At 38.5% G+C, this 26,423-nt stretch overlaps 1 protein-coding gene across 5 annotated transcripts in view; it reads right to left on the bottom strand.

The window, feature by feature from the left end:
* Positions 1-26,423, bottom strand: part of rasal2 (RAS protein activator like 2) — a 90,381-nt gene that overhangs the window by 47,399 nt on the left and 16,559 nt on the right. For 3 of the 5 annotated variants that reach the window (XM_065276623.2, XM_065276622.2, XM_065276624.2), the window contains exons 1-3: positions 21,191-21,985; positions 553-680; positions 83-209 (exon numbers count right to left, since the gene is read on the bottom strand). In XM_065276623.2, coding sequence (XP_065132695.1) covers positions 83-209; positions 553-680; positions 21,191-21,728 — 793 coding nt within the window. In that variant the 5' untranslated portion in view covers positions 21,729-21,985. Of the gene's footprint in view, positions 1-82; positions 210-552; positions 681-21,190; positions 21,986-26,423 lie in introns of those variants that run through there. The other 2 variants (XM_065276621.2, XM_065276625.1) reach the window with 2 other exon arrangements.

The raw sequence follows: 26,423 nt of genomic DNA, 5'->3' as shown, positions 1-26,423 counted from the left end.
AACATATTGTTTCATTTAAGTAAAGGTGGATTATGCAGTAGGCTACTGATACCATAACAAACAAGCACCATATGCATCTTACCTGACATTGAGGTTCCCTCTGGTGGATATTCGGGGAACTGTCCCTCAGAGGGCACGCTGACTGTCCGTCTCAGGCTTCGGGCCTTTGATGAGGATGCTGTGGGGCTTTCATGGATCTCGGATGGCATCTGGCAAACAAAGCAGAGTTCAGAGGTCACTGGATGGAGGTCAATTTCCAGCAGCGTCCCTTTATACACTGTGGCTACTAATTAAGTGACCGTATAAATGCATTTGAAAGCAATCTGTCAATCACAAACAATTTCTATACATTAAGTAAATTGATTATACTTGAAGGGGAAATCGGTAACCGCACGCAGTGAGACTAATGCATTGAATACAACGTGATAAATTGTAAAACTGACTATTCAATGAGAAAGCTACAACAAAGCACAAAACTGTCCATCTCATCTCCATAAGGGAAAGGAAAGGAGAAGAATGAGGGGATAATGTATAGGAAAGGCACACGCTCACCTCTTCCTCCTTGTTGAGCAGAATGAGCTGGCTATCGGTCAGGATGCAGTACTTCCTCTCCCAAACGCACGGTTCTGTGAACGGCGACTGGCCGCAGGAAAAGTGATGGCTGGCCGGTCCTTTCACATCTGTGCACAGAGGACACAAGACACATCTCAGAGGACATAGAAGGGATTTCCACAGAGCGACACTATTGCAAAAGCAGACTCTCTTCATTTTAGCATTGACTTAAACCCCGGGACTGAGGCAAGGTTTTTATTTGAAAACACGTGACCGTGCACTCATCTTGCAAAAATAGACATGAGCCCTGAGAGGGGCACAAACTCTCTTCTCTTCGTGATTTAATCACCAGCTCGCTTCAGAAATAGATTACAGACAAAAACACTCTTCATAAGAAAATGAGTCACACCAAACTCATTCAAAGACATGGTAAGGGATTTCTGCACCACTACTGGCACAATACGAAACTGCAAACCAAATGAGTGATTTTAAACATTGTATGGACAAACTGTTCAGAAAGCTGTCAGCTAGTTTTCTGATTGGCACAAACAGGCTTTTTTTGCTGGTCTATATTTAAGTTATATTGAATAAAAACATCTTGCGCATTAAAGGAATAGTTCACCCCGAAATGAAAATTCGCCCAAATTTTACTCGCCTCAAGCCATCAGAGGTGTATGTGACTTTCTTCATTTAACCAAACACAGTTGGAGTTACATTAAGTAATATCATGGCTCTTTTCAGCTTTAAAATGGCTTCGGATAGTGCCCCATTTTTTTTTAAAGGGGCCATGGCATGAAAATTAGACTTTTTCCATGTTTAAGTGCTATAATTGTGTCCCTGGTGCTTCTATCAACCTAGAAAATGTGAAAAAGATCAACCCATTAACTTAGTTTTGGTAAACCATTCTCTACAAGCACATACAAAAATAGGTCGTTGAAATTTGGCCCTTTTTATGATGTCATAAGGAGCTCTTATTAGAATAATACTGCCCCCTTAATCTGCACTATCCAATCACAGCACTGTCATTTAGTGCAGAGATAAAGAGAGAGAGAGAAAATAATTCACAGCACAATTGAGTTTCAATTGCAACAAACCACCATTATTGTGATCAGTGTTTGCACTTCATCCGCTCATTTGCATTTTAAAGGACACACCCAAAACAGCACATTTTTGCACACATCAACAAAGTCTCAATTTTAACATGTTATACTAAATTATCTATTTGGTATTTTGAGCTAAAACTTCACACATGTGCTCTGGGGACACCAAAGATTTATTTGACATCTTAAAAAAGTCTTGTGCCATGGCCCCTTTAAAGCTCCAAAACGATGCATTAATTCATCAAAAACTGAACCATACAGTTATTAAATGTCTTCTTAAGTAAAGAGATAGGTTTTTGTAACGTTACATCTCATGAACGTGTATGGCCGTAGTTTGTAATGTTTGAAATATGTTTCTTTACAAAAACTCATAGCTGGGGTAAAATATCCCTTTAAAGGGGACATATCATGAAAATCTGACTTTTTCCATGTTTAAGTGCTATGATTGGTTCCCCAGTGCTTCTATCAATCTAGAAAATGTGAAAAAGATCAACCCAATAACTTAGTCTTGGTAAAGTATTTATTGCAAGGTCATTGCAGTTTGGCTCCCCCTGTGATGTCAAAAGGGGATAATACCGCCCCTTAATCTGCACTATCCAACTACGGCACTGCCATTTATTGCAGAGATCAACTCATTTGCATTTTAAAGGACACACCCAAAAACAGCACATTTTTGCTCACACCTACAAAGTGGCAATTTGAAAAAAAAAACATGTTATAGTAAATTATCTATATGGTATTTTGAGCTAAAACTTCACATATGTACTCTGGGGACATTGTAACGTTGGGTTTCATGAACCTGTACGGCCCTAGTTTGTAAAGTTTGAAATATGTTTCTATACAAAAAAATAATAATAGCTGGGGTGAACTATCCCTTTAAGTAGTTATTACATTCATGATAAATGATGACTAAAGACATACAAAACATACACTTTCCACTTGATAATTCTTGTACAAAACTAGTAATTTTTTATATTAGTTTAAATAAAAATGTAGGTGTATGATGCATTGCACACTACGGCCTGTAGAGAGCAGTGTTACTTTAGTTGACAGTTCTGTTCATGATACTCTGCTCTTCCTAAATCCCAGTGGGGGAAAAGGATATCGCAGTTTCCAGGAAGCCCATAATTCTTTGCATCTCTCACGGAGAAAACAAACAGACAATGAATGTGCCAAACATCTGCTTTTTGTAAAGTAAAAATAGATGCGTACTACCATTCAGGTCACCTTTAAAACGACACAGGAAAAAGGCATTTTGGGAACGGCCTCGTATCGCATGGAAATACTTGTCAGAAACAATTACTGACAGAAAAGCCCAATAGTCCCTCTTGTCTATTAATTGATCATTTAGCCCTTCACTTAGCCTCATCAATCAGCTCCAGCTGACAGATCGGTTATACGGCTGACCAGAGCGAGATACAAAAAGAACATGTCGGGGTCTGAGGTCAGAGGTCACCAGCGCTGATGTCACTCTGAATCAGGAGGACTGGGCCATTAGTGGCTATACTTCAGTTTTTCCCAAGCAGCATGACTAACTATAGGGCACGCAGAGCAGAAGAAAGTGACGTAAGGCGTCTCAAGAGAGTGGGTGTGACTCGTGCATCCTAGCTAGGTTTATTAATTGCATGCGCTTGCCTATGACTAGCTTGCAAATGTTACAATGAAAAAAATCGTCAGAGAATAGCATTTTGTCTACTTGGATACTCGATAGATAAATCAACTGGGCACTTAGTGCATAGAGTTTTTTTTTTTTTGCACTACTTTGTGCTATTTTTAAATTTCTGGTTTATGCAGAAATCCATCACATAGATGTTGAAATGGGTCTTGCCGCTTTTCCAGTATCGGTAAGTTAAAGAGTCAAGTAATGGTGACATCAAACGAAAATAAATAAATAATTTCCAAACAAATTAAAATCTGTAAAACATAATAAGGGAGAGGGACACACACAGAGAAATAAAGAGATTTCATACCGACAACAACACAAACTGTCCTTCTATTTACTGCTCTGCAAACAAGTATACAACTGAGTAAACAGACATTCTTTAATGGGTGTTTGGGTAAGTGCTTGGAGACAAACAAGAGACACTGGCGGCGCTCCACTAGGAGCGCCTGTGGAGAGATGGAGGTGAAATGTGTAGGAGGGGCGGGAGTCAGTCCAATCTAAAGCCAGTCTGTTAGAGACGACAGCTCGCTCTCAGCGACACGGTGGCAACACATAAGCATATGGGCGGGTGAGATAAAGACCTTTCTCCTGAGATCTCATATGCTATTAGCAGACGTGTGAAGCTGTTTGGAAATAGTTGACAGCCCCATCTGATGGGAAACAATATCTTATGTAATGATGCAAGCAGATTTCCATGACAGGCATGAGAGATCCGGAAATATCCCTGTTGTTCAGTCAAGCCAAAATCAACATTGATTTAAAAGTGTGTCACTTATACTGCGTCACCATATTGCAAAATGCAAATATAAATGACTTCATGAATACTGCCATTGGTCAGACATATAGACGGTAACACCTGAAAGTCAATGTTATGTTTGACTGGCTGGGATGCTCTGAAATGTTTAAACTTTCAAGGCGATTAGCCTACAATTGCCTTACGGTTGTCTATCATATTATACTGGAAATGCAAGTAAATATCGTATAGTTAGAAATATTTTTTTTAATAATCATGTAAATATACATTTATGCATTTGCCAGACACCTCATGCAAAGTCACATAATGTGCATTCAAGCTAAAAATGTTCCCTGTTTGTGTGTGTGTGTATGTGTGTGTGTGTGCTCCCTGGGTTCGAACCCACAACCTTTGTGGTGTTTAATTTGCAATGTTCTAGCAATTGAGCAACAGTAAAACTATGTAAGTACCACAGTACTCTTACTCTCTACATGCATACAAATTAAGCCTTATAAGCTACTGTGCCACGTACTGGCGTGACTGATTCATGATAGCAGAGCCCAAGCGAATTTATTTTAGGAATTTTAATAGCATTCTGGGAAAGATTCATCGCCTCGCTGTTCTGGTGAGGATGAGGTCTTCATCTGCGCCTGTTCATACCAGCTATGTGCAAATCACAGCGTCTCTCTGGGGAAAGGCCAGTGAATGCTTAGAATCAGAGATTTCTCGAAAACCAGCAGATGGATCTGCCTCTCAAAGGCCTTTCTTCCCGCCTTTAGAAAGAAGTCAATAGTGTTTTCAGAGCCAGGACTTCTCATTTACATCTCACAGAACTTGACTTGATTGCATATGTTATGCTGATTAGACATAACAGATTTTTTATATCAGTTGGGCAATAATGTGCAAAACTAAGACAACCTTTAAAGGGATTAGAAGACCAAGGTTAAAGGAAGATTCTGTGTTAAATACAATGAAGGGCCTATCCATGGCATCTCAAGCATACTCGGTTTACCATAATGGACTTACAATGGAACTCTGCGGGGCGATCGCACCATCCGGAAGAGGAAACGTGAAGCGCGTGCTTTTCAGAAAAGTTTGATATTTGAGCTGCAAAGCGAGCTGCAATGCTAAACCGTCCTTTTGTGTGACTAGGTGGAGGAGTTTCTAATAATATTGTCATAGGGTAATTCCTGTGCATGGTGTCTGCCCAATGTAAATATTATTTTGGACAATTACATCACATACCCTGATTTTTTTTCTTATTGCATCATGTGAAAGTTCACGAGTTAAAATATTGGATATAATACTGCAATCATATCTTAAATGGAGGGTTTAATGGGATTTCATGCATTCTGACTTATTAACACAGTTAAAGAGTTAGATTCCTCATGCTAAACATGTGAAAAAGTTAAAAAAAAACATTTGGACATATGACGAAGTATTTCTGTGCCGAATGCACTTTGTCTGGGTTTATACAAGTTTGGAAAGTTTTTTTGACTACTGAATCTGTTGCGTAAGCAGTGCAGAAAGTGCTGTGGAAGTCCTTATATGGGCACTTTACCCCGAATAGCGCACACAAAGCAACCGAGAGTCGACATGAAATCAACGTCATCAGAGAAGTGTGTGTTGTTTGTGAGGTAAATTTCAGCTTTTCTGTTTCCCAATAAACCCAGCATTATGGGAACAATGTATATTATTTATCCAGGATAGCAGCGGAGCTGTGCATGTGTGTTTGTTTAACGCTGGATAAAACAACTAGGACATTAGTCGCAGGCGGTATGTAAAACTCCATCAAATGTCTGTGTTTTGTTTTAAGTGCATATATGAAACAGACTCAAACATGTTGTGAATCGTAAGTAATCCAGAGGTAGTGGAATAATGTTTTGGGTCTGTTGCTTGCTCATGACTCGCTCCGCCTCCAGAAGCTTGGCTTTTTCGGAAAGTAGTGTTACAGTAAACTAAAGTGGTACATAAAAACTAAAGACTCTTCAGAGATATGAAGGATGCAATATTACTCAAGATTAGCAGAAACAGTGCATGTTATGTGACCTTCAATAATGGTAAAAACTTGAGATTTATTGGTTAGTTGTGGCTGTATGATATCCTCATGGATGTCCATTGTTCATCACTGTACACATTTATTTTGGTTACAAGCAAAACGTGACGAAATGAGCGTTTGTCAAGGACTTCCTGGCAAAACATTTAATTTTACCCGGAAACCTAATTACTGTGATCTTATGCTAAATATAGCAGCGGTATATAAAGACACTCCCTGAGGTGTTCAGAAAGGGGAATATGTACTGAAGTGCATGAATGTCATCTTAAATCTAGCGTGAAAAAACACATCTGTCCTGACAAAGTCCTTCATGCAGTCCTCTGTTACATAACCTCTGCAAAAACTCAATGAAACTACAGTTCAGCATGTCCATCATCTATACCTCAATTATCATATTTTACTTCAAATATCTTGTAGATAAAAGCACTACGTCAGCACAGACACAGAATTTGGAGACTGAAAAGGATGTTACCCAACATGTACTGTCTGTGTGTTATTATGAGCTGTCAAGTCTGAATGTCATGCATTGCGAGATACTAATGAAACCTTGCATGTTTTTCAGAAGTAACAAAAAACCTACTAAACAAAAACAGCAAGCAGTGCATCTTTAGTTAGATGCATTGCATTGTAAGTAATAAAAAAAAATGTACCTGAGAGAACAAACCGAGCATTTCTTTGGAAGGTAAACATGCAACCACAGAACCACATATGACCATAGCCTTAATGACACACACATGTGAAACCACCCAACTTCTCACTTGACGATGTGAAAAACAAAATATAATAGAAAATTAACTAGATGATGAGACAGTCTGAATTTCACAGCAGGTTCACGTGAGGCGGCACATTTGTAACTTCAAATCTGATTGGTTCTCGTGACTTTTTATACAATATTTAGTAGGGCTGCACGTTTTGGAAAACGGAGTCGGGCTGAGTACCAAAACACACTTGTAACCATCCACGACACAAAGAACAATAACGGGGAGATTCCCCCATTCATATGTAAAGCGCTTTGAGCACTGGAAAAGCGCTATATAAATGTAACTAATTATTAATTATAATTTAAAAAATTCAGTCGAAATTACAATGTTATTGCAGCTGGGTTGCCGGTAATTTACCGTAGATTAAAATTTATGTTATTTACTGGCAAGAGTTTGTTCAAAGTTAAATAAATTTTAAATATTAACAAGTCTTTATCTTTACAGAATAAAACTATACAATAACAGCCTCATGCAAAGCATTCTGGGAACCAGAAATCATCATTAATCTTTTCTGTTTTTTGCTTCAGATTTTGTTTCCCAGAATGTTTTGCTTGATTCTGTTTTTTTAGTTTTACTCTGTAAAGACAAAGACTTGTAAATGTTTAATGTTTATTTAACTTTGAACAAAATTTTGCCAGTAAATAACATAAATTTAAATCTACGGTAAGTTACCGGCAACCTAGCTGCAATTTCTACAGATTTTTTTTACAGTGTATATGTCCACTAAGCACCGTGAGCAGCAAGTGGTTTTAAAAAAAAAATTGCCATATAAAGGCATATCATAGCAAAAAATATATATATATATTTAATATGTTTTTATTCCAGTTTTATTCTAATTTGATTTCGTTATTAACATTTTACATGTAAAAGTTAAAAAAATATGTCAGAAGCCTCATTATAGTAACTTCTTCCCCTCTATCCTATATTCAGTAGACATTTTTATTATTTACTATTTGGTGTCTGTATATAAACAATTAAGGGAAAAAAAATAGTCTGGAAAGTGATCACAACAATATTGTTCATTGTATTCTTTATCGTTAAAGTTGTGGTGTAAACTCCACTATTCCCTTTAATATTAAACAATTTTTAAAACTATATTTTTTATAGTTATCGTTATAATGTGAACGGCCCTTAACTCACATATTCATATCTATGATCCGAGCTGTGCAACTGAGTAGAGGCGTAGACTAATTTGCATATTTATAGATTTGCGTATACTCAATGAGGCAAGTTTGTAGAATTACATTTAAAAGGATAATTCCGGTATTTAACACTTTGAGTCTCATTTCTGGTTTGTTTTGGATGAACTACAGGGATGGACACTGAAATTTTGACAATGGGTCGTGTCTTGACTTTTTGATTCGTTTAGAAGCGTCTCTTGACTGCTTCAGAATGGAAGTCAATGGCCATGCACAAACATGTCATTAAAACAACACTTAACGTTCATTTTCAAACTGTGCTACTCACCGAGTGATTCGTGGTGTTCGTTGATGATTAAAAACAAGTTGTGTAGCGAAATACAGTTTCTGACGTGTTTTATTTGGCATTTTGTAAAATTCCATTGACTTCTCTTGGAAGACTCATTGCTCGCTGATATATCACTCCGCCGCTGGAAACGGAAAAGGGGTCTGTTTACATGTGGTTGTAGTTTTTTTGCTCGGTTTAAATACATTTTTCACATATTTGATGGCTCAGTGACCAGCCTTAGGTTTGAAGTTGAGCTCGATTGTGACTGTCTATACGCTAGACACCGAGTTCCATTCAGCGTCCTTGTACGGCAAAGTGATGTCGCCATCAAGTGGTTGGGAGTGTGCTGACGCTTCAGACTCAAATATAGAGCAGAAGTATATACGCGGTTGTGAGGTATCTGAAAAAATAGTTCCACTATTGCAAATAACACGGATTGAAAATATACATTGCGCAGATATATTTGTTTTTAATCATCAACGAACACCACGAACCACTTGGTGAGTAGTACAGTTTTGAAAATGAACGTTAAGTGTTGTTTTAATGACATGTTTGTACATGGTCATTGACTTCCATTCTGAAGCAGTCAAGAGACGCTTCTAAACGAATCAAAAAGTCAACACACGACCCATTGTCAAAATTTCTGTGTCCATCACTGTAGTTCATCCAAAACAAACCAGAAATGAGACTCGAAGTGTTAAATACCGGAATTATCTTTAAACTGTTTTAAAGGTAAATGGTAAAAAACAGGTAAATCATTTAAATATGCTATCATGATGCTCAAAGATGAGTTTTAACAGATAAAATGCTTGAGTACAGGAAGACTTTAACATGTTCTTGTGTGCAAAATCAGTACGTTATTGAAATAAAAGGTAATTTTGTAAGTTCATCTATTTTAACTCAGCGTCTTATAAAACACAACAATTGAGTTAGCATGCTCAAAAACGGATTTACTCCTTCAGATTTCCTACAGGGATAACGATCCTGGGCGTATCGGAAAGATTTAAATTGCTCCTTTTTGTTAACATGGAAAACAAATTATGCCTTTCAATAAAAACACCCACACAAGTGCATGTATAGTGTGAGAATTTATGAGAGATATAAAAGAGGAACCCTCAAATTATCTCCACAATAGTCAGCTGACAATGAGTACAATTTTCCCACTGTGCAGGAAAGCAACTAAGCTGCATAGCGAGTAAGACTGTAACTGGGTGGGTGTCCTGTACGAGACCTCGGTGCTCACATATGTTTGTTTGTGAAGCAGCACAGCTTGAAAACAATTACTGCAGGGTGGCTGCCAGCTGATCTGCAGGGCTGCCGGTTTGTGACCCTGTAATGGAGCTCACAAATAGCACTCAACCAAGAGGTTAGTGAAGGTTCACACAGACTCGCAGGAAGTGAGTGTGCATCTGATAAACTCAAACTACATATGTAATACAAATATTGATGCGATTTGTAATATTTGAGACATGAGGATTAAGTGACAGACATGTGCACATACTTCTGAAGAACAGCAATGACCGTCATAAAAAAAAAATGAAAGCACCCTCCACACCACAATTTTGTTTTAGCTACCACATCAGTCTTTAAACATTTTTATCAAAACTATGTTATGTTTGTATGTTATGAAAGCAGATTAGCTGATGCAGTTGCATGTTTGGTTCATCACGCTCAAAACATCTTAAAGTGTGATAGAGCAGCTTGGCATGTGGATCATACATCTGTGAAGGTCATGCGAGTGACAAAGACCTTTTCAGGCCTACAGTACATCTCTATGATCACAGGCACGCACCGAAGGCCAGACGCGGCTCACATGTGTCTGAGGAAGAGTAATCCAAACCCCTGCAGCCCTTCCTGGAATGTCTTCAGCTGAAGGAGAGGTCGTACCACCTGTCTGGTATGGGGTTTCAGATGGTAGGGGGTGCTTGGTACTGCTTATCAATGCCACCACACAAAAACATTCAACGGTTTTGAAACACAGCTACCTCAGTAAAACCAAACCCCCTCACCAAAGACCCCTAAAGCTCAGAGTATATTCTGTTTTTTATGTAAACATGAACGGTCGAACGCACAGCCCTGCAAAGTATACTTTATTTGAACCGTATGTGTACACACACAGTCGACGCATGCCCATTGCGGCAATATGCATTGCATCTCCTGGGATACATACTACATTCTGATGTATGCACACATGCGTGACCTATGCGTACTATGTATGCAGGGTTACAAAAAACAGTGGCACGCGCGCTCTTCTGATGATAAAAACTGTGTGCGGACCCACACATACAAGTAAAAAATTGACTATACTTAGGCCTTAAGACTACCAACAAGTATTATTTTTGTTGCATAAGTACGATTAAATAGTTCACACAGCAATATTTACTCGGTCATGTAACACAGCATCAAAGAAATCAGACAAGGACACTCATGTTTTTACACCATCATAGACATTGGTTTACTTGCATGTTGCAAATTTCTGAGGAAAGCAGAAGTGTACGGATACGAGACAACAGGGAAGCGTCAGCCGTTGCAGAACTAAAATTCGCTTGCTTCTGGTTTGACATCCGTTTACAGTCAGGAGAAGATATCTGTGGCACATTTATTTTTCTTTGAAACACATTTCATTCTGATTCCAGTTCTGGTTTTCTCAACAATTCAAATCAAATATTTGATCATTGAAGAACGAAAATTACTAGGAATAGTTTTCCTGACTAAATAATGTATTTCTTGACTTTCACATTGTTGGACATTAAACTACAATAATGACTTCAAGTTAAGTGAAGAAAGTTTCCAGACAGATTTATACCAATAACTCAAGAGATTAAAGGGGGCACATAGTGAAAATCTGACTTTTTCCATGTTTAAGTGCTATAATTGGGTCCCCAGTGCTTCTATCAACCTAGAAAATGTGATAAAGATCGACCTAGTAACTTAGTTTTGGTAAACCATTCTCTGCAAGCATGTGAAAAAATAGGTCATTTAAAAAAAATTGACTCCCCTTGTGATGTCAAAGGGGGATCTTATTATAATTATACCACACAAGGCACTGTCATTTAGTGCAGATATCAGCTTATTTGCATTTAAAAGGACACAACCAAAAACTGCACATTTTTACTCACACCACAAAGTGGCAATTTTCACATGCTATAATAAAATATCTATATGGTAATTTGAGCTAGAACTTAACATACGTACTTGGGACACCAAAAAAAAGCCCCCTTTAAGATTGATTTGTCTTTTTCCATTAAAAATGCTCATAAAAGTCACTTGTTGGAATCATTTGCTCACTGTGCGTTTGTCATTGCGTGTAACCAGGGAGGACAACACACCCTAGAAAGATTTGTCATTGCATTAAATTAAGTCTGCAAACTAACAACTTAACTAAAAGATAAATAAACTGTTTCCCCGTATTGCTGTACGCTTAGCAGAACTGGTTCTTGATTCCCTATCGTATATTCAGTACACATTTAAAAGGCTCAAATGACATCACTATTGAACAGATACTCAAACATCCACTCCTGAATTGAGTGATTATACTGTGTGCTCTCGTCCAAATGGCTCTTTTCATCGGTTTCATGTATGTCCTAATGCCAAATTCCCACAGTGCTTGCCAGGTGTGTGCACACCCTGACACACAAACACAAACAGATTGCTAAGATGGAGAACAGAAGATGCTTTGTGTCACTTTGCCACAGAGCAAGCGAGGCTTCACCTCCTACCCTATCCTAATCCAAACTACACAGCGCTCAACCACCTGGTGTCCACGGCAACCATTAAAAACAAACAGCTCCAACCAATGACAATACCACGACATGGAGGGAAGTGCGTGGATACAGCAGGTAGACAGGTGACTTGGAGAGAGGGAGAGAGAGAGAGAGCGAGAGAGATCTAATCTAATCTGACCATGATATCTATATAATGGTATCTGCAAGTAATATGGGTATATATTGATATTGGAGTTGTTAATGTATAAATCATTAACACATCTAATGATCAAAGTCAAGCTTTTAACTTCAAATTTAAATAACTTCACGTGGGAAGTCGTATAATTGGTCACAATTTTTAACCACAATTTTTGACTTTATTGTTTATTTTAAATAATACTACAGTATGACAAATTATATTTTTGAAAAATATTCACTTAATATAACATGTAGTCTAACATGAGGCTTTAAAAGCTTAACATATAATAATTAAAGAATTTGCTCAATGAAATTTCAAGTTTACAAAAGAATTATATACCTATTCATATATGCACTTTGATATACACCATGATCAGGTATGAAAGGTTGCAACCCAGGGGGGCAACCTTTCGATCTCTATGATGAAGCCAATACGGAAGTGACTTAATCCGCAATTCACAGACCGGCCACTAGAGGCTGTCTCCAAAAAGGCGTCAATTCCCATAGACATCCATGTTAAAATGCCCAACTTTACAGCAGAAAATATTGTTTACAGCCTGGAACAAAAAGTGTTTCTGGTCTTTTTAGCTAATTTTGCTCTTCGTGATAACTGTGCAGAGGCAGGGCTCTAGACTAACTTTTTGCACTGGTGCGCCATTTTTTCTTAGGTGCACCAGCACAAAAGTTGGGTGCACCCTAATTTTTGACCACATTGGATTTATAGTTCACCCAAAAATGAAAATTCTGTCATAATTTACTCACTCTCATGTTGTTACAAACCTGTATAAATGTCTTTGTTCTGGTGAACATGAATGAAAATATTTTGACTCACCTCTCTCTCTCTCTCTCTCTCTCTCTCTCTCTCGCTCTCTCTCTCTCTCTGACTGGAGCGCACACGCATTTTTAAATGTACACACACGTAAATCTGGACCATGGCTTTTTCCCTCGAACTCCTGGTCGCACTCTAGAGCCCTGAGAGGGTGAATTTTTTGTAACTCATCCGTTTAAATTATATTAAGCCTAAAGCCGAAAGTATACTAGGGACATCCGCGTATGCGCGCCGTCCGCATGACGTCATTTTCGTCATCAAGAGGGTCCGCGGCCGGCCGCGCGGACCGTCCGCGTGCAGCCCAAAATTTGAGACCGCGCGGACAGTGCGCGTACAGTCCGCGTACAACAGCGCATGCGCGTGAAAATATTTAGACAGTGCACTCCACTATAAACAATTATACAAAGGAAATAGACAGCATTTGCACACACACTATGGTTTTTCTTCTTTAACTTTTACTTCTTCCAAGAACAGAAAGCTCTGGAGCATGTTTGTTTGATTCCTGTTCTTTGTTGTCTTCTTGTTTGTTCTAAACTGTGTTTTCAATGGTGGATCAGTTACTTTTCTTCACCTATCCTAATGTTTTAATGTACTGTAAATGTCGCCAAATCAGTGCTGCCCTGACAGCCTGTTAGACTAATAATTTGAATAAGAAATCATTTGTATTGTGTATAGTGTCGAACGCGGCCATCCGCGTGTAGCCGCGGGGAGTATCCTCGAAAAGCTGCGCGGACGCGTGCGCGCGCGAGCCGGACGCGGACGCGGAAAAAAAGTATACCGCGGCCTTAACTGTACATTCACACCAGCCGCGGTAGAGGCGGCAAAAACGCGCTTGCGTTTACTCGCTTCATTCGCGCATTAAAGCCGCATGTGAAATTCTAGTCATTTGAGACATCAAAGCAGAAATTTGCGTCATGGGAGGGGCTTCTGCGACTCCGCTCGCTATTTGTAATCACGTCACTACTAGAGCAAGCTCCTGATTGGTTAACGTGGCGCGAATATCCGCCAAACTTCGGATTTTTCAACTTGCGCGTTTCCCACCACGCCATTTGCGCATACCATGCCGCAGGATGCCTATTCGCATATTTGCATTGACATCACTCGTCATGTACATCACTCGCGCTTGCCGCCTCTTCCGCATGTGGTGTGAATGCTACATAAAGTTCTGCATAATTAAAGGATTATAAGGTCGCACTGGCGTTTCACACGACCAGAGGAAGATGAGAAATTGTGGTTTAAAAGTGCATATTTTTTATTTTGACAAAAAAATGACAATCGTTTTGCTAGAGAAGACCCTTATACCTTGTTTGGGATTGTTTAGAGTCCTTAAAAACTGCAATTTTAAACTGCATTAAACTGTTTAGTGTTGGGGTCCATTAAAGTCAGGGCTCCAGACTAACTTTTTTCACTAGGAGCACAGTGGCCCCCAACTGAAAAATTTAGGGGTGCAACCAAAACATTTAGGGGCACACACCGTAAATCAACATGCTAACCAAATAATCACATTTCTACAAATTTCCACTGTATTACTAATACATACTTTGATGATAGATGCAGAAAGTACAATGTGTTGTTTCAAATTCACTGTCACATCAGAAAAAAAGGTCGAATTTACTGGTAGCACACTCTCAAATTTTCGTGGCAAAATCCCACCATTTAGTGGCAGTCTGGAGCCCTGAAAGTCCATTAAAATAAGAAAAATCCTGGAATGTTTTCTTCAAAAAACAATTTTTTCTTGACTGAATAAAGAAAGACATCAACATTTTTGATGACATGGTGGCGAGTAAATTATCTGGATTTTTTTAAGAAAATGAACTAATCCTTTAAGGGTGTGGCCATTAGTGACGGATGAACTGCCACTGCTGTCACTATCGTTGAATTAGGCGGGAGTGGTTTCAACAACCAGCCACCTCAGCTTCACCCACATACCGCCTCCTTACCCATTTTCGGTTATCCCAAGTGATGAGCAGTGACACCCAGCCAAAATGAAGACGACAGGCTCTGTCTACCATTGGCTTCATTAAAGCTCTTCACAAACCTATGGGTGATGTCACGGACACTACGTCCATATTTTTAACAGTCTATGGTTGCAACTAACTTTTATTTTTTATTAACCTATCAATTTAATTTGTCAATTAATCTAATAATTATGATTTGGATTAGCAGATTCTTTTTTGACTTGCCAATAAATAATTAGTACAACTACCATTAGTATTTCAAACTTTTACTATTTAATGTTTTAAAAAAAAAAGGGATAGTTCACTCGAAAATGAAAATTCTGTCATCATTTACTCACTGGCAGGTTGTTACAAACCCACATACAATTATTTGTTCTGATGAACATAATGGCAGATATTTTGAGAAATGATTGTAACCCCATTTACTTTATGGTATACTTTTTTCCTATGAAACTGTGTACTATGAAAGTGAATGGGATCAACAAACGGTTTGGTTACAAACATGTCAAAAAATATCTTCCGTTTGTGTTCATCAGAACAAAGAAATAACAACATGAGAGTGATTAAATGATAACAGAATTTTCATTTTTGGGTGAACTATCCCTTTAAACTTTCAAAATTTCTAGGGATGCGCCGATACCACTTTTTTGGAATACGAGTACGAGTACGAGTACTTGCATTTCAGTACTTGCCGATACCGATACTGAGTACTTAATAAAAAACATGATTCAAATTTACAGGTAACAGCTTTAGTCATATAATTTAACAAAAAAACAAGTGACTAGTTTTCCAGTTTGTTGTAAACTCTGCCTCTTTGGACAACACAAGAGGCATTAACCCCTTACACGCCACTCAAACATAGACATTTCTCAGACCGTGGTATCGATCCCTGGTATCGGGGGACTTTTAACGAGTACGAGTACTTTAGAAAATGTGGTATCGAGGCCGATACCCGATACCAGTATCGGTATCTATGCATCCCTAAAAATTTCCTAATATAAAAAACGCAAACAAGACTTTAGGGCATCGTGTACCATTAATGCCACATAAATTCGTCCTAACATTGGGAAAACGTCACTACAGTTATGCATAATCAAAGTTTAAGGTTGAAATTATCACATATTGCATTTTTTCATCAATACCATGATGCCCTACTGCCTAATACAGTAATAATGTGTGCGGATCAACGCACATTTTCAAAGCCAACACAATCGATGACATCAATGTTGCATCGTTGCAGCCCTAAATGTATGTTGCAATATTTTTAGGTCATTGCGTTCACATGCATCTTATTACTCTAAGGTATTGCAGCAAATACACTACCATGGTAGAGTCCAAAGCAGGGCAAAGTTATTGTATAATAACACATAAAAATGAATAACAGCAAGACATTTACAGACATATCAATACCCATCTCTTAACCTGGGATGGTAATTCATAAACCTTTCAAATTAGCAGCTTTAATTGGTGTCTGGGGAGATGAGGGGGTTGGGTCAACACACACACACACACACACACAGAGGAAATGACTGCAATTAACAGATTGAGCTGTGATTGCAGCTCTGTGAGGATGCGTTTCTAGCTTCCAGCTGGAGGAACAAAGTGAGGATGCTTAGGGGAAGTTGCGACTTTGTTTTGACACAGTTGGTTAAGCAGGATGTACTGTAGTGGGCTGGGTTAATCAGTAACCTAGGACGGTGGCCGGTCTGTGAGAAACAGCTGTTGACCGCGGGGCGAGGTGGGGCGCTGCTCTCGTCTTACCATCGATGACCCCGGGACACGAGGAATGACGTGCCACCACAGATGAAAACAACGTACGAGCTTAGACATATTGATGACACAAAAACACGTAGTACAAAGCATTCATATTTCGCCAGATACTTAATGCGTAATTAGAAATGAAAAATTAATTTTATAAAGTCTAAAGCAAAGACAGTTGAACATAAATTCACACTACAAGACCACATGCGGTTAAATTGATTCACATTCTCTTTAAACGTGCCTTAGAATTCAACTTTAATGATGTTCATGAATATTAAACGCTTTTAGGTCATTTCTCAGGACAAAATGCAGAATGGGGTTTGGAAGGGTATATGCCATAACAGCGACAGGAGAGTGCTTTTTGTCATTTATAATTCACATCGGCAGTACAATAATTTTATACTGTGCCACTGTAGAGCCACACTTAAAAATAAAGGTGCCTCACGATGCGATAGAAGAATAATTTTGGGCTGAATGGTTCCATAAAGAACCTTTAAATCTTTAATCTAAATAACATTTCGGTTTCAAAAAAGACTAAACTTCTATTGAGGGGGGAGGCAGAGGTGCTGTTAGGTCACTAAATTGAGTAAAATGATTACTTTTATTGGACACACTTGCATTATTGTGCAACTGAACAGGAATTTTGATTGACATGTGCCAGGCCTGACTCGGTTGACATAATCTTCCTGTCAAAGGTTTAGGGTCACTTGACTAAAACGTTATTCATGATCTTAAAGACCTTCTGATCTGTGCATGTCTGATATTTGACACGAGATACTTGAATAAAAATACAATTCTGTAAAAACATTGATTTCTTTAATTACAAAAAAAAAATGTTTTAAAGTTGCTTCTGAAATGGATAACTCGGACCAAATTAACGACTGAATTTAATCTGATAACAGGTTACGACAATACAATTTACATGCACCCTAAACATTGATATCTGATTAAAATGTTTGTTGTTTACATGTACATTCTATATAATCTGATCCAAACGACTGCGCAAGCGTACAGCCAGGGGTGCCAGATTCGCATTCAAAATTAGCCCAAAAGCATCCCAATGACTATTCACAGCACAACTGCCAAAAACTAATAAACGAAATCCTTTCATCTTTAACCCGCAGAAAAAAAATCAACTCGCTGAAACAGTTTAAAAGTAGCCCAAATCTGAACTAAAAAAAAAGGAGAGGACTTGGCAACGCTGAGCACAGCATCTCTCGTCGAGTTCACGCTTTATCTATGGATAAATGTACAAAGTCAAAGGTGAGTTGGAGAAAGTTGTTCTTAAGAAGTTTTCAGTTATAAGCAATAAAAACACAACGCTATTTCATTGCTTTATGTAATGTAATGAAAGACATGAATGCTGCAGAATGTACAGCGTGTGACCCCATTACCTTAACAAAGCATGTTGCCACTGCCTTGCTATTGCCTTTATTCTGCAACAGATTAATCGCATGTTATGACTTTTAAAATCATTGTGCACCTTGTGTGGTTGCATGCACATATTTATGATTTCTTTATTACTCAAAATGAAAGGTAAATAAACAACTGTATGGGCCTTTTGTTAATGATGCAAATGTGCATTTCAGTGATATAGCTGTAAGAGGGTTTTAATTATCAGCATTAATATTTAAATATGGATTCAATGCCTGGGAAAAAATTACTTCACCATCAGTGAAAATCAATTTCACTTCTTTAAAGGGGGGGTTTAATGGTATTTCAAGCATTCTGACTTATTAACACAGTTATAGAGTTGTTTCCTCATGCTAAATGTAGGCAAAGTGTCAAAAATGCAGTTGGGCGTGTTTCAGAGTATTTCTGTGCCGAATGCACTTCGCCAGGGTTCGTACAAGTTTCGGCTAATTTTTTTCGATTACGGTTCTAACTGACGTTTCAGGGGTTTTCGATACGTATCACTTCTTTATATGGGCTTCCGCCGGAAAACTTCCCCTGGAAAACCCCGCCCAGCCGTCAGTCAGCGGGAGACGCTAGAGCTTGCTAACAGCTTATCACGCCACTCAGCTTTGTTTAATTTCAAAAGTCAACAATGGCACAACAAGAAGTGTGTTTTTGGATGTAAGGAGAAGACATCCAGCCTTATGGAAACAATGGATATAGTTTATTATCCGGATTAGCAGCGGAGTTTTGCGTGTGTGTGTTTGATGCGGTGGATTTTCATGACGAGTTACACGCGGTAAGTAAGACTTCTGTATTATGTTGGAAATAGGCGCGTGTATATTATATAAATGACACGAACATGTAGTGAATCATAAGTTAAAACAGTGTTGTATAGTGTTGCATGACTCGTACTCGCTCCTCCCGTGTTATAACTCCTCCTTCTTCATTTTTTCGTACGTTATCGGAAAGATTCGGTAAAGCTAATCTTTCTTTTATAAATCTGATTAAACTAAAGACTCTTCAGAGATATAAAGGATGTCATACTACTCCATAGGTACTCCAGATTAATATCAGAAATGCAGAAACAGCGTGTGTTACGTGAGCTTTAAATATGTGCACAGCTAGCATGCGTCACATTTACTTAATTCACCACTAGCCAAGCGTTATTGTCACATAAAAAGGTCATGTGTTTGTTACAGCCTGACATCTGTCATGTTAAATAATTTGCATGGCTGGTATTCTGTCCTCCGCTGTGTTTCAGATGGGACCGGCGCTAGAGCTAAGGCACATAGCGCACACCCCTTTGTTCGCCTCACGAGTCCAACACTCCACCACTGAGAGACATTGTTACATATTTAAATAGGTTGCTGTCAACATGCCTGGATCATTTGCATTTTTCTCATGCACTCCCTCTCTTTCCTCCCAGCAGGAATATACCACACGCTTACTGTGGGTGTATTTGCAACACCTTTAAATGACTGAAATCTTGAAGGATTTAGGTGTTTTACCATTACAAATGAAAGAAAAAAGTACAGTTTACCCGAAAATGAACAGTCTATGATTATTTATTTAAACTCGTATCATTAAAAACTTCTATGCTTTTATTTTCTATACAAGAGCAAAGAACATACCGCATAAACAACAGGACTGGGAATTTAACAATACAAGTCTTCAACCGTGACCTCAATAGTGATTTCGAACGGTATTTTCAATGAAATATGTCAGAATTGTCATTTTCGAGTGACCTCTGGATTGCACGTTATGTCGAGCAAGGAAAAGCAGCACCCCGCTTTCAGGTGCAGGGCTATATGCTTTCCCCACCCACTGTTTTTCTGTCAGGTTGGGGCATTCCTGGAGGTTTCACACCACATCTAAATGAGAAATCTCCACTTACTTATGTGCCAAACAGCACTTTTAACATTGTGCTTTAACATAGGAATCTGCTTTATTGAAGACTCTGCCTTTCTCTCCCTTTAAAACTCACTTCTGATGAGACCTCTCAAATGGAAATGCATGGTGCTTTCTCATGACTCCCGCAGGCCACCTCTGCTCCAGGCTTTCAAAGGGTAATAAGGTTAAGAAGTGGCAAGCCCACAATCTTTGTGTTATGGCAGGAACATGTATTTGCATACAAAAGGAGGTGAACAAGCTCCCTCCTACATTTCTGAAAGAATAGAGGAAAAACTTGGAATGGTTGGCCTTAGGTGGGGGTGAAATCCATGGACCCTTAGGTTTGTTGACACAAACTCCAAACCAACCACACGGCATTCGTGCATTAAATGTTGAATTGTGTCAAATCCAAGTCGAAAGCAATAATTCACTTTATCGGTGCCAGTGTAAATTTAAAGAGATTGTGTTTGGTTAACATCCAAAATAATTTGACTTTTCATGCTACACAATTAGCATTCATGCTAATTGTGTCGGAATGTTACGGTAATAGGAAGCGAAAATGTTAAGTGGGAAGTGGAACTAAAACGAAAAGGGATGGCTGTCATCTTTAAATATGTTGGACAAAAAAAATATAAAAATTATTACTATGAATGCTTTCAGTTTAACGTTTACTCATATAAACCGAGCGTAGACTCAAACATCATATGCTTATTATCAAGAACTGTGAAAATATAAAAAGCAAACTGTTTTTCAAATCTTCAAATGTGATCAAACCCTAAATCCAAGATGACGTACGGGGACATTTCTCAAAATTAAGCAAGCTGCTTCTCACAGCTGGTGTGTGATTTGGCATGACTGGATTAAAACGAAGAGACGCCTCACTCAAGTCAAATGATCACTTACATCACTGCTAGTAACATAAACGACACATCAGTCCAGAAAGTGACTGAATCAAATTTTAACCAAATCAATAGGGAGGTGCCTGTCCTGCTCTAGATGCCAGTTGTCTTCCAGCTACAACATTACCAAAGTACTACTAGAAAACATGTGACACTTAAACAAATCCGTTTTCCAACACAATCTAGTCTAAAATATGGGAAATTTTAATCAAACACCCTACCGTCTTCTGTGACTTCTCCAACCCCAGCTTCAGTAGGAACATTTAAAATTTTGCTAATTTGTCTCGACATGGACAGCAGAATCCCTGAGAAAGTGAAAGAACTTTGTTCCCGCCTGGATGTTGGAGGTTCTGTGCGAATTTCGCTCCCTGATCCTGATTCAGAGGCAGACTTCAGATAAGAAATCGAGCTTCGAGATAACCAGTCCCGCTGTAGATTCGCATGTTCCATTAGGACCCCGCAACTGGTCACGCTCTTCGGATCAGGAAGACTGTGGACCCTGGAGATAGGGGGATTGGCTGAAGCGCTTCTTCTAGTTCTGGACCATGTCATGCTCTGTGTTTGCAAGTCCCGTCCAATCAGGACCCTTCTGTCCTGCGCGTCCAAGGGTTCCTCGGGGGCCGAATTGGATCTGTGCTTTAGCCAGGGTCTGCTAAGGAGACGCCAGCGCTGAGAACTCTCCCTGCCAGTTGAACAGCGAGATGGGCTCCAGTTTGATCCCGTTTGCTCTGCCGGTGTGGCCTTCTGTTGTAAACTCATGATGATCAGTGAGGACAGACCAATACTAGTCAAATAGGCACAAAAAACTTAATGTTGCGTTCTGAAAGGAAGGCAAGATCAGTTTCACAAAACGACAATCTCATCGTAGTCTCATTTCACTGAGCTAGGCTAGAGCTAACAAAGTAATTTGAATGTAATAATGTAAATTCCCTTTGTTGTAACATGCTGAGCAAACGTCTCTTGTTTTCTCAGCATGCAGCAAGACGTCCACTGGCCACCACTTCCTGGATTTGGGGTTGCTGCTAGGCTTTGTGGGAGGAAATAGGTGTCAGAAATAGATGCGCGTAGAAACACGTTGCCTCACTACTACCCAATCAGCTTTTGTGCTGCCTATCCAAGGGCCCCAAATTGTGGTTGATCTCATCAATGACATGCAACTACAATCAAGCCAAAAAGAAGGCCAAAAAGTACCCTGAATTCAAAGAACGTGGTTGTTCTGAGCTAGGTAAACAGAATGTACGTCATACAGCTTAAGGCAAATTCTGGTTAGTGATGAGAAGATTATATATAACAGGTAACAACTGCTTACAAAGAAAACAGAAATGTTGCTGATAATGACATAAACCAACAAGCAATTGTTTGTGGATTTCCCTGAAATCTGTTACGTAATAGAGGACAAAAAGCAGAACAAATATGAAGGTTTCATATTCCAGATTAATGACCGGATCTTAGAAAAGAGGTCAAATAAAGACTGAATTATTTTAATCTTTATAAACCTTCAATGGTTTAAAAAAAACACATTAATGTTTATTAAAAACCAATGGGATGACAGCATCACATCAGCACACCCATAGCTGTAAACTCAAGAGAGACTAGTAATGAACCAATCAAAAACAAGTTTAATAGTTTCAATTTAGATATATTCTGAGTTTTAATGTTATATTAAAGTGCATTTGGTATTCAATAAAAACTAAATTAAGAAGAATTGGCTTTGTGTTAAATGGAATAAATCTTAAAAGTTAACAATGAATATAAAAAATATAACAAGCAACATTGGCCTCATAAACACAGACACTATGTGGCAGTTTCCGGGACAGGTAGTAGACTAGTTCTAGACTAAAATAAATGTAAGAGCGATCTAAACTGAAAACATCTTGCACTGACATATCTTAAAATACATTAGTGCCCTTGCCTCAAAATGCACACCAGTAATGTTTGTAGTAATGCATGTTTGTTAAACCAGTTATATTTCATAATTAAACTAAACCCCAGCACTGGTTTAAGCTAATCCCTGTCCAGGAAACCACCCCTATGGGTCAGAGTCCTTGACAGGGTTTAGCTTAATCCAGGACTAGGCCTTGAATTATATTAGGGAATTTGTATCAAACATACAAAAAACTAAACTGGTGTCCATCTTGAGACAAAACAATGGCACTGATATACTGCATTGTAAGATAAGTTAGTGCAAGACGTTTTTAAATTAAGGCAACTCAGACATGCATTTTAGGCTGGGACTAGAATAAACCCTGTCCGGGAAACCCCCCCTAAATGATTGAGCCACAATTCTGTGTGACAACTAGAAACATACAGTCCATTCATCAGCAGGATTCTGGGTCATTTGCCAGATTTTGGAATTAGGCAGTGAATTTCCAGAAAGGTAGATTTGATACCAAGGTCAAAACTGTAAATACGAAACGCACCACAGTCTCTGCCTTAATGCATTATTGATTCTTCTGTATAGATTATATGCTGACTAAAGCATTACAATTTCAGAACTATAGAAATAATAAACAAAGGGGGGAAACACTACTAATGTATTTTTAGGGTGTTTTTACATATAGTTCATTTTAAAAGAAACAAAGACAGTTCACTTAAAGTGAACCAGAAAAGGAACTAGCCGAATGTGACCTCAGTCCTTTTGGTGTTCAAAATAAAGTGGACTCAAAAGAGGACCCAGTTCTTCAGAACTGAAGTGATCTCAGACCCTTTCTTGTTCACATCACAACTTCATAAGAACTCAGACCCCAGCTTTCTGTGAAGCAGCTGATTTTGACACGTCAAAGTGACACACGAAGCGGACCAGGACCTCATTGCTTTCACATGTCAAAAAGAAATCGAACCACAAAAGAATCCAAAAGCGAACCATACTCTGGCATGGACTGAGATCACTTGCAGGTAGGGCTGGGTATCGGTTAAGATGTTCCAGATTAATGTAATTTCGATTAACAAGCTATCAAATCGATTCGATTTTGATTCTCGATTCAATTTTCGATTCTGGTTCTCGGGTCGTTTTTTTATACTCGATTATTAATTCAACTCATTGAATATAGATTTAATACAAATACTATATTGATAAAAAATAACAGTGAACATAAGTTAACAAGTGGGAAATTAATAAAAAGAAATTAAAAGCCACAACACTTGAGTGTCGTCTTGCTTGCAAAATCTAAAATGCTTCCATACCTCTGACTTTTTATGTGAAGGTGGCATCAACGTCGATGACGCACCTAAAACTGCCATTTTTAGCACTGAATGAAAGAATGACAGGCTCGCCTCTGGCTCCTTGGTAACATCGTGCAAGGCAAAAAAGAGGGTGACATCTAGTGAAGAAGACTAGTAATTTGATTAACAATAACCTTACATTCAATGTTTGCAGAAAAAAAAAATCGATTCTGCTCTTTGAAAATCGATTCTGAATCGACCACATAAACCCCCCCCGATTAATCGAAAAATCGTGCATTTTTTTGCCCAGCCCTACTTGCAGGGCTCGAGAGTGCGACCTAATTTTTCAATGGTGCGACTTACAAAAAATCTGAGGTTGGCTAGCATTTCAAGTGAAAAAAAGTCTCTGCAACTCAAAAGCCGTCTTCTGGTTCTACAAAAGATATACATTAGACTCATACATCGTGGTCTAAACCAATCAGATAGAAAAAGGCGGACACCACCCTCTCCCTCATAATTATGAGCCGCTGTTGTGGACAAATGTGAAGCGAATACCGTGAGAGAGAGCCAAAATGCACGAAAGAGGCAGAGTCTGTGCACGTGAAGGAGACAAATTGCACAAAATAGTCAGAGTGTGTGTGCGTAGTGGGGTGTTAAATGCAGTGCAGTAAAAAATTTGGATGCACCTAACTTTTGTGCTGGTGCACCTAAGAAAAAAGTTAGGAGCACCAGTGCAAAAAAAAGTTAGTGTAGAGCCTTGACTTGCTTTGTCCACATAAACAAACTAAACTGCTCCAATGTATTCAAAAGTTCTTTAATGTTTTGTGCATTACTAAGCAGCTACTTTTGTATTTTATGATGCTTTGATTTTTATATGCCATAATTATTCTGACCATTTTTTTCAAAAGACTGATTTAATCAATAGGGCTACATGATAAATCACATGCGATTGTCATGCGCATCTTGTCGGTAAAGCCGGTTCCTTGATTAGCAGTAAATCGTCAACATCTGCTTTCAGATGGAGCTGCATTTACTACAAAGAGTTCACTGTTTACTGACAAGCATACCTGTCAACACTCTCGTTTTTCCCGGGAGTCTACCATATTTCACACCTATCTCCCACCCCCTTCCGTTTTCTTATTTCTTTTGGGAAACTCCTGTAATTTGTAATCTCGTTATATGAATAATCACATCAATATATTATTCCAAGGTTGTCCAGTTGACAGATCTTGTATGAAATGCATCAAATATAGCTGCAAATGTAACAACAGCTGGACGGAGGAAATTAATTTCTTATCGCGAAGCAGCATCCACAATTCCCACGCTTTTTGCAAAGCATGTCGTGCTGATTTTAGTATCAGACACAGTGGGAAAAACCACATAACGCACCACAATAAAACACAACGGCACAATCACAAGAGCATAAACATTAAACAAATAACTAGACCATGCGTTGGCTGCTTAATCATTTGCTGAGCAAATGAAGATAAAAATGCCTCCGTCGTGTGCAGTTTGGGCTCTAAATGTTGATACTTAATGAGAATTCACAATGTTTACATGTTTTATATAAAAATGTAACGTAGTAGAGTTATAAAATTGTCCGTCTTACTGTAGTTTGTTAGTTAACTAACTTGGTGGCGTATTAAAGGTTTCCTTCCTAAAAAATAACATGTGAGGAGGGATTGGGAGGTTGCTGAAAGTAGAGAAGGGTTTTCATCAAATAAATCCTTAAATAATTATTATGTTGTTAATCGTTGTTTTCCATATGCTACAGTTATAGTATATGTATGATATAGTTTTAGTGCTATTAAAATGAATGAAGACTGTCACTATTTGACCCACCCAACAATTTTTGACAGGTATGCTGACAAGCTGGGCAATATCGGAGGTGACACGCTGACCAAAGCACTGTACAACAGGACATAACCATCAGAAATAAACAGAACTAAAAGCATATTCTAATACAGTGATTTTCAAACTTGGGGCCGCGAGATGGTGCCAGGGGGGCCCCAGTTTTATGACATTTTATGAAATACATTAATTTATCATGAATTCTGTGTAACTAAACCTAAAAATAAGGCTACTAATCAAAAGCACTACTTTTTTGTATAATTTAATGTTTTTTTTTTATTAAAATGTTGAGTTTTAGAACAGTTTTTTGTCACAAATTTTCTTTAGGGGGCCGCGAAGGAATGCACAAGGGGGGCCACACGCTGAAAAAGTTTGGGAACCACTGTTCTAATCAACTATTAATCCATAGGGCAATAAAAAAAAAAATTTACTGGCATCTGT

This window comes from Paramisgurnus dabryanus, chromosome 6 (genome assembly GCF_030506205.2).
Source record: "Paramisgurnus dabryanus chromosome 6, PD_genome_1.1, whole genome shotgun sequence".
Classification (NCBI taxonomy): Eukaryota; Metazoa; Chordata; class Actinopteri; order Cypriniformes; family Cobitidae; genus Paramisgurnus; species Paramisgurnus dabryanus.
This window is presented reverse-complemented; position numbering and strand designations above follow the sequence as displayed.